Source organism: Canis lupus, chromosome 11 (genome assembly GCF_011100685.1).
Source record: "Canis lupus familiaris isolate Mischka breed German Shepherd chromosome 11, alternate assembly UU_Cfam_GSD_1.0, whole genome shotgun sequence".
Classification (NCBI taxonomy): Eukaryota; Metazoa; Chordata; class Mammalia; order Carnivora; family Canidae; genus Canis; species Canis lupus.
The window spans coordinates 50208998-50218759 of record NC_049232.1 but is presented as its reverse complement, the minus strand read 5'-3'; the positions used below and the strand labels follow the sequence as shown (position 1 = coordinate 50218759).

The following is a 9762-nucleotide window of genomic DNA, read 5'->3' as shown; positions in this document are numbered from 1 at the left end:
CAAATGTTGGAGAGGATGCTGAGAAAAGGGAACCCTCATACACTGTTGGTGGGAATGTGAACTGGTGCAGCCACTCTGGAAAACTGTGTGGAGGTTCCTCAAACAGTTAAAAATATACCTGCCCTACGACCCAGCAATTGCACTGTTGGGGATTTACCCCAAAGATACAAATGCAATGAAACGCCGGGACACCTGCACCCCGATGTTTATAGCAGCAATGGCCACGATAGCCAAACTGTGGAAGGAGCCTCGGTGTCCAACGAAAGATGAATGGATAAAGAAGATGTGGTTTATGTATATAATGGAATATTACTCAGCCATTAGAAATGACAAATACCCACCATTTGCTTCAACGTGGATGGAACTGGAGGGTATTATGCTGAGTGAAGTAAGCCAGTCGGAGAAGGACAAACATTATATGTTCTCATTCATTTGGGGAAGATAAATAATAGTGAAAGGGAATATAAGGGAAGGGGGAAGAAATGTGTGGGAAATATCAGAAAGGGAGACAGAACGTAAAGACTGCTAACTCTGGGAAACGAACTAGGGGTGGTGGAAGGGGAGGAGGGCGGGGGGTGGGAGTGAATGGGTGACGGGCACTGGGGGTTATTCTGTATGTTAGTAAATTGAACACCAATAAAAAATAAATTAAAAAATAAAAAAGAAAAAAAGAAAAAGAAAAAAAAATTATAGAGAGAAAAAATAAATAAATAAATTCAATTTGCCAGCATATGGTATAACACCCAGTGCTCATGTCATCAAGTGCCCTCCTTAATGCCTGTCACCTAGTTATCCCATACCCCTGTCTACCTCCCCTTCTGCAACCCTTTGTTTTAAAACATTTTTCTGTTTGGTTTATCCTCTCAGTCCATTTTCTAGCATTTGGTGCTAAGTTTGAGACAAGAAGTGGTGATGTCAGGGGAGGATATCACAACAGTGACTTAATGAGGGATTGTTGGCTCTTCTCCCTGTACTGACAATTCCATATGGACACATTCTTCTCCCTTTGCTGTACCCTTCCCCACCCATACTCAAATGAGGTCCTTCTTGCTATTGCTGAAGGAGAGCACCTTCTAATTACCATACTTAAGAAAAAGAGTTACTCAAACCAAGTGCCACTTTCACTCAGTCAGATACTTTGGAAATTTACAGGACCAGTTACATGAGTCTGAAGTTTATTCAGACTGGCCTCAAATGCTACTCAGGAGAATTGCTGAGCAATGCCATCATCTTGTTCCATAACAAGACAGAGCCTTTTCTGAACCCCAAACCAGTCTCTGAGCATCTCACAGACTTTGTTGAGAAGAAAAGCTTCACTGAGGAGTGGGGGTTGGGGGTCTGCAACTCAACCCCCTGAGAGGGTCCTGAGGTAATACCCAGGTGGCCTGGAAAGTCCTGTTAAGGATTATTGGGTAGAAGCACAATATAAGGACAATAACCAGGCTAGCAGATTATATTCTGTTGACTGATTTACAGGATTAACCTGAGTACATTAATTTACCTTCTTTCCAGTTAGGAATTCAAAAGATTGATTGTCAAGTTCTTCCAGAACCATCAGTTCTTGTTGCATGTGTAGTACGGTCACTGACTCATGAAGGGAGGCAGGGAGTAGGAGTTAGGTCACTCATGGAGGGAGGAGAAAATACTCTGGAATGGTTTCTTTCTTTCTTATCCTTGTTATGTAATATGTGGTTTCCCCAAAGAAACAATATGCTAAATAAAAATTAGGGTCCCAACCCACAGAAGCCTATTTTAGACCACGCTTTTGCTGACTATATTCAATTTAATTTAGTTCAAATCAAGAAGATAGATATTTTTTTCCTGCGAGAAAGAGGAAGAAGGAAGGTTGTGAGAGTGACCCAAGTGGTACAATTTAGAGTTTTCAGTGAGCAGGGTAAAATGTGTGTGGAGAGGGTGGTGTGGAAAGATGAATAAAATGTGGCCCCTGCTCTCAAAGAGCTCACACTGTAGCTATAGAGACAGACAGATACTCAGCTAATATGTGCAATGATAATGGTGGAAGTGTTGTCAGACTAGAGGATAGTAGAAATATTAGTTCTAAGTGGGAAAATCTAAAAGACTGTGGAAGATGTGGTAGCTGCCTCTCATGATGTTAGGGTCTTGCACAGAAGAGGAATGAAGGTAGGGTGGACATTTGAAGCAGAGAAAATGATTGCACGAAGACTCAGGTGGTCAGCTCCAGAGCACAATCAGGACACAGTCAAGAAGCTGCTGTAGAGGATGGGAGGTGGGGTGGAAGAGCACAGGCGCAGGCCGACCTTTTTGAGTTGGTCTGATGGTCTAATCACTTACAGAGTAGGTATGTCCATACTTTTCTTGTTAAATTACAGGCAGTTGATGTTCAAAAGCATATTTTTTTCTAAACAAATGTGGTCTGATCTCGGACTGAGGAGTTGTCTCATATATAATTATTTATTACCATAAAGAGTAAGAAAGTGATTAATTGCCAAGATATTTGTTATATTTAACTTTCTTGGGATAGATTTATCAAAGAGCAGCACAAGAGATGTTTTCATAGATTTATGTCCTGTTTTGTAACTGATCCATTCTGCAACACTGTACCTTGTTATGGATAAAGCAAGTAAAGCTTTGTGCTGTCATTGAGGATACTAGGTCTGCAAGCTGTAAAAAGCAATCAGGGGGAGGAATAAAGAGAAACACAAAGAATGGACCTCTAAGAAGGGTCAGACCCAGGAATAATTTGCAAAAGATTGTGGATATCTGATATCAATGTCTACCTATTTGTGAGTTTCTGGACAGCGTCATGTATAAACTTCTTTCTGTGGGTTGTTCATGGGGTAAGGAGCCTGTGGTAGGTGGTGAGAAATCAGAGACATGACTCAGTGGTGTTTACATGATTTCATGTTATGTGGACAAGAAGAGGCTGAATGAAATTCAGTCCTTTATTGAGATATCTGGTTGAGCCAAGCATTTGTCTATAACTCCATCTTCAATTCATTCTTTCCATTGAGGAAGAAACAGAAAACTCATGGATAGAGTCTGTTGAGTTCCTGAAATTCCAGTTCTAGGTAACAGTATACATACATATTAAATATATTATAAAATAAATGGTGAGATACTTAAATAAAATGCTTTTGAAATGTTACAAAGTAATTATTGTCTACATCTGGTTTCCATTTTTCTTGTTCAACATTATGCTTTTGAAAATTGACACCTCTGTAAACTGATTTTGAGATATACACTAGTGGTATCTTAACTGAGGAAATGTTTCATCTTACTCTTAAAAATATGGGCTCCATCTCATTCTTAAAAATACTGGCTCTGGTCCCAAAGGGGGGACCTTTTTGTAGAAGCATTATTTTGGCCCTTACTCTATGTCTTGCCCACGAGTCAAGAGAAAACCAACAATGTCAAGGGTTTGATTCATTTACACATTTCTGTCCCCTTACTCTCATCCATAAGGAGACAGCTTTTCAATTGTAAATGGTCATCTCTTTGGGCGAATGACAAATAATGTAGCTGTGTTACCAACAATAGAAAAAAACATACAAAACCATCCATAAAATATGTCATCTGGCTAGCAATAAGGAATAGCATGTTAAATTATGGTACCTTTTGAAAATGGCATATTACACAATTGTTAAATGGTAATCAGGAACACTGCATAAAAACATGAAAACATACTTGGCATATAAATAAAAGAGAAAAGAAAAACACACAATTTTAATATTTAAGTACATTTGGGGGAATCCTGGAGGATAATATGCTAAAGTTGAAATATAGTAGTTCCATTAGGATAGTGGGCCTGTGGATTTTCAAAAAAAATTTCTTTAATGTTATAAAGTAATAGTAACAATGAATTCACTGAGTAAGTGATGCTACAGGTGCAGAGGGGAGAGAGTAATAAATAGAGGTTGGATATTACAAAAGGGAAAAACATTCAAAAGAATGAATTTTCCTTAACTACATGTGCCAGCATAGTGGGTATTAAGATCCATAGTATTGAAAACATTTCCAAAGGAGATTATTAGTAGGGTTTGGAAGAGAGTCTGCACCTAACTATATCTGGATTTTGTTTACCGTGATCATAATAGAAACTAAATCTTGAAACAGTTGTCTAAAAATGCTCCAGCTTTGGTATCTTGGCTAAATCCACACTTTGAAATCAAGAAACAAAACAAAAACAAAAACAAAAAACCCAAAAATAAAATCAAGGAACAGTTTGAAAAAAAGAACCCATGAGCATAATAAATAGGAATATTGAACAAGAAAAAAATCAATAGAAATAATTTCAAAAATAAAATGCCTATTTAAAACCAAGTTGAAATGACTCTGGATTAACAGCAAGTTAAAAAATAACTAGTACCCACTTTAATTTATGTCTGTCTGAAAACCCTTAAAGGATACAGGGAATAGTCTTCATGTCTATTATATATATTTTTTTAATAAAATTTTTTTATTTATTTATGATAGTCATACAGAGAGAGAGAGAGAGAGGCAGAGACACAGGCAGAGAGAGAAGCAGGCTCCATGCACCGGGAGCCCGACGTGGGATTCGATCCCGGGTCTCCAGGATCACGCCCTGGGCCAAAGGCAGGCACCAAACCGCTGCGCCACCCAGGGATCCCCCATGTCTATTATACTAATATCAACAATTTGCTAACTTGACTAGAGTGAGCTGCTGTTTTCCTCTAACAAGCTCACTTTTGTCACCTTGTTTTCCTTCTCTTCCACTTCTGTTCAACAGAATGGGTGTTTCCTCTGAATAGTACTTAACAAGTCTTGATTTGGGGCACTAGGCTACCTTCCTTTATATTAGGAGGGGGTTACTTAATATATGATGTTTAAAAATTCACACACACAATCACACATTTTATTCTTTCTGATCAAAGTTAAGTCACCCAGTCCACATTTGCAAACCATTATTTTAGCACTGCAGAAAATTCCCTCTAGAGCATATTTAGATACTTTAAGTATTTTAAGTAGGTGGATGGAAGAAGAAGACTGAAGTTAAGTTTCTTCTGAAATAAACTTGAAAGTGTGATCAAATATCTTAGATTTCTAAACTAGTAATTGACTTAGGACTTGGACATTGGAGTGTGTGTGTGTGTGTATGTGTGTGTGTGATATCAAGGGTTTTGAGATGATCTAAAAGATATAGAAAAGTAACTTTTATACACCTTATACCATACCTAACACTACAAACATCTCTTTTCAGACCTTGTATAGGATTTGCTGAGTTTCTGTGAATATCCCTCTCTGATATCTTGCTATCTCTTCATCCCTGAAGATGTCTACAAATGGCAAGCAGATTAGAAAGGGTTTTTTCCCTTCAAATTAGAAGTTTTATTCTGGAGAGAGTTAGCCATTAATTTTCACCTTCACTGAAACATGATTTTCATCTTTCAAAATGCCCTAGAATTATTAAGAGGTATTGTGATTTTAGGAAACTATTTTCCCTCCATGCCAAATCCAAAGTAAATTACATTTACTGCAAAGGTATGTATTGAATTATTTGGGGGCTATAGTAACATAAAAAAACTATTCTTAATTAACATCTTCATTTTATTTTCAGAAATGTATTTGTTGAATAAATAATATTTGGCAATAAAACCAATCTACTTTCATACATCTACAAAATTCTTTTGAGTAGTAGTAAGAACTCAATCCATGTCACATAATTTTTATCATGAATTGCATAACTCTGGCATGCATTTTGCTGTAACTCATTCCCTGGCATTATCTAAAGTGTCTTTGACATGATGCCATAGAATATTCAAACTAGGAATGAACGATAGACATACTCTAGTATAAGTCCGTCCCACTCCTCCCTGATTTCTGAGGAGTGAGAACTAAGGTATAAGAAGATAAAATTTGCCCAGGATCACACATCTTATTTTCTGACATTTAAGCCCTACTAAAAAAAATCATACTCTTTTGATATTGATTTGGAAATTGTGATTTTTAAGGGCATGATTCTTAAGACTGAATGATTGCTGCACTTAAAGACTTGCAGAATTGGACCCAAAATATACAAAAGGGGTATGACTAGAATTTTTGTCCTCAGTTTCCCCTTTGGGAGAAAGTGGCTGAAACTATCTGATCATTAAAAATAAATCATCATTCTGTGAAGAATGCAAAATATTCTGATCTTCAAGATGAAAAATATACCATGATTTCTCTATATAATTCAACATTTCTTTTCAATATTTCTCAAATGGCATTCTGGCTAGTTGCCCTCTTATCTATTACAGTTAAGGAAGTTAAACAGAAAATACATTTTAGGATCCCATTGTGCCTTTTTCCTTCAGCAGCAAAAAATTAATTATGAAATAAAGCAGACTTCTGTCATGCAACACTCACTGATTAGGTGAACTTAATAAAAACTGAGTTTTAGTTAAATCTAGTAGATTAACTCTCGTTTCATTGGCATTTATAGTCTTTGGGAATGTTGAATAAATGTAAAAATAATGACACTTCCATAAGTTTAACCATTGCATTTTATGTAAATTCTGCATAAAGTTCAAGACTAATGTATTGACTTCATAGTTTTCAGATTTTAAAAGACATATAGGAATAGTTATGACCAGAACTCCCAGAAATGTAAAAACACTTGAATACATATGTAAAACTCATTTTGACTTGATAAACACAAATTCTAATCTATGAAAATATTACATCAAGTCATTTTGCACCTGATGAGGAAATTATACATGAATGATAGTATATATTAAAAAACACTTAAGATAAAGACCCAGTAAATCAATTTAAATGAGTTTAAGAAGTTACATAGCTATCTAAAAATGTTAGTTTTTTACCTAGCTGGTCACACTTAATTTATTTTATTTGAAATCTCTGATTTTGTCAGAGAGTAATATCATAAAACTCAATTAGATAATTCAACTGCCTTTAACTAACCTTTCTCCAAAAACCATCCCACCTAGGATGGAGTAGCTTTTCTATCTTGACTTTTCTTCTTTCAGCAAATAAGTATGAAAAGCTTTCACTAGACAAAAATCTTTTCACATAATGAAGCACTAACTTGTTTTGTCTTTCAATTTATTGAGACTTAAAGCAGCTCAGTTTCCCTATGGCAAGTCTATGTATCATTTCATGGCTGATATCTGTAGCCCACTCTAGATTTATCTTGATTTTAGCACTTTCTGGGTCATTTTACAAAACATCCAATATGGTTTAATTATTAAAAAGCAATTAGAACTGCTTCCTCTCCTACCCACTGCCTCTTACAGTGTCCTTAACCCTCATCACCCTTCCCTAAAATGTGTCCCCAACATGCCTATTTACATGGCTCTCAGGCACCCGGGGTTTGCAAACCCACCACATACCAAGTCAATTTCTAACAGTTTTTAGGCTGTTGGAGCAGGGTAATTTCCTTCCCCTGGAAGCTGAATGTAGTCACGTTTCTATCAACACAGCAACTCTTGTATGCAAAGCTTAGACTATTGTCTCGTGGTCCCACCTGCCTTGGCTCTGATTGATGTAACAACAGTATCTGTCATAGGGACTGTTCTGCTTGTAGGAGCAAACGATGATACTGTCCTGGGGCACAAAGAAGATGCTGTCCTCAGGCTCAGGGCAATCAGATCGGTCCCAGGCTGAGCACTTGGCATCCAAGGCACTGTAGGCAAGGGAACTGCCTGAGGGACAGTAGCCATCCAGGTATCTAGATGTCTCCTCCTGATGCCCACTCTGGACCAGGCTCTGGCATTCTCCTTCCGGGCGTGTAGGGGTGGTGATGGAACTGGCCACAGGCACCTCTGTCTGCCCCTGGCAGGGAGGCTTCCCCCTGAGGCCCACCTTCTTAGCCAGCTCATCTGAGCTTCCCTTGCCTGACTCCAGGTCTGAAGGGGTCCTCAGCAGTTCCACCACCTCCTTGTCCTTGGATTTCCGGAAGCAGGGCAACTTGCGGACCCATAGCAACTCATTTTCAGGCCACTTGGTGCATCCCTCAGTTTTCCTGGCCAGGGCAATGGCTGCGATGCCTGGTAGGCAGATAGCTGGCCCGATGGCCAGGAGGGGGATGTTTCCCAGAGTCTCTCCTTTCATCCCAGAGACGGTGAACATGAAGCCAAAGACCAGAAAGACACTGACCAGAGCCACCACCAGCCCAGTCCTCGGGTTTATGTCATCAGGCCGCATCTTTCACTCCATCCAGGTTGGGGGCTGCTTGCTGGTTAGAGAGCAGTGGTTCTCTCTTCTGTCAGAGGCAAAACCACAGTGGGTTAAAAAAAATAAGAAAGAAAAAAAAAAAAGAAAGAAAGAAAACCCAAGTCAATTTCCCACCCACCCACCAACTCTCTCTCTCTTACTTGTCTCTCTCCACTCGTCTGCCAATCATGATCTCTGGGTCTCTATTTCTTCCTCTGTTTCTCTGTCTCTGTCTCTCTCTTACTGCCTCTGTCTCTTTCATATAAACATCCACCAACTGGGGGCACTAAGGTAGATACCTGAGGTTTCCTGCCGTCTCCCAGGAGCGGGGAAAGAAGCCAGGCCGAGTCTCCTTAGAAACCTCCACAACAGCTGTCCCCTCGGCTCTCTCCCTTGTTTCTGGAAGGAAAGCCTGGCTTTGCCCACTGACTCTGCATCCAGGAGGTGGGACGTGGGAGCGCGTCCTTCCCGACAGTGCCCGTCGGTCTCCGGAGCTCTGGGAGCGGAGTAGCAGCACGGCCTGGCGCCGGCTCTGCGCACGGGGCGCCGGGCGCTGGAGGGAGGAAGGACTTAGTCTGGGAAAGAGGGAAAGAAAGCACCGCGCGAGTCTGGCCTCGTTACATCACGTTCAGAGCCGGCTCAGAAACAAAGAAGGACGCGCGGGGGCGCGAGGGGTTCAGACCCCGGGGAGAGCCACCCGGCCAGAAGAGGGTGCCCAGGGTCCCCTCGGGGTGCTTGGAGCAGCCGGGGGTCCGTCCCGCCGCTGCCCGCGGGGGCCCAGCAGGACGGCTGCGACCACTTGCGTGCCTGGGGAGGGTCTGGGGGAGCGCGGCTGCCGCTGGCCGCGGGGCAGAAGTCGAGTGGGTTTGCCACGAGGCAGCCTGGGCCAGAGGTGCTGGCTGGAGATGTCCCTCGGGACCTGGACCTTTCTCCAGTTACAAGTCTAGGTGACCCGGCCCGACTGACAGCAGAGCTCCCGGGGCGGGGGGGGGGGTCCTCTGACCTCGAGGCTCTCGGGGCTCAAGGGGCTGCACCGCTCCAGGGTCCCGCTGCGGGCGGACCGCTCTTGGCGCGGGCGCGGGGCCGCAGCCGTGCGCAGAGCCGCTCCAGCGGCAGAGAGGGCTGCGCCCCCAGAGCCCACAGGATGGGCGCCCAGGCTGAGAAAGGGGTGAGGAGTGGGTGTCAGGTCTTGCTCGAGACTTTGGAGGAATCAACAGAGCCCCTCCCCCTGGTCTTCCAGCTCCAGACCCAGGAGTGGTGGCCTTGGAGACGGTCCTACTCCAGTACCGCGGTGGAGCCAGCCAGCCCGACTAGGTCAAAGGAGAAGGGTTCTCTGACCCGGATCCCCATCCCTGCAACTTTGCACCTGACACCAGCTAGCGACGAGGAAGGGCCTTGACTGGGAGGGTCGAGCAGTGGTCAACACAAAAGTATTCCTTTTTTTTTTTTTTTTTTTTTTTGACGTGGTGACGGATTAGAGGACAGGTTGCAGGGGAAAAGTGAAAGCAGGGTGACCTAGGAGGACTGTTCAGTCAGCCGAGTGAGGCATGATATGGTCCTAACAATGCAGACACTAGGAGTGGCTAAAAGAAAGTGAATTTGAAGGATATT

At 41.8% G+C, this 9762-nt stretch overlaps 1 protein-coding gene across 1 annotated transcript; it reads right to left on the bottom strand.

The window, feature by feature from the left end:
* Nucleotides 1–2906: 2906 nt before the first annotated feature.
* Nucleotides 2907–9081, bottom strand: TMEM215 (transmembrane protein 215). The gene is made up of 2 exons (XM_038552594.1): nt 8451–9081; nt 2907–8200 (listed from the first exon to the last, which is right to left on the bottom strand). Exon 2 carries the CDS (start codon nt 8140–8142, stop codon nt 7438–7440), a length of 705 nt encoding a protein of 234 aa, XP_038408522.1. The 5' UTR covers nt 8143–8200; nt 8451–9081; the 3' UTR covers nt 2907–7437.
* Nucleotides 9082–9762: the final 681 nt, after the last annotated feature.

Coding starts and splice junctions, on each gene's coding strand:
- TMEM215 (XM_038552594.1), bottom strand. CDS start 8,142: ATGCGGCCTGATGACATAAACCCGAGGACTGGGCTGGTGGTGGCTCTG.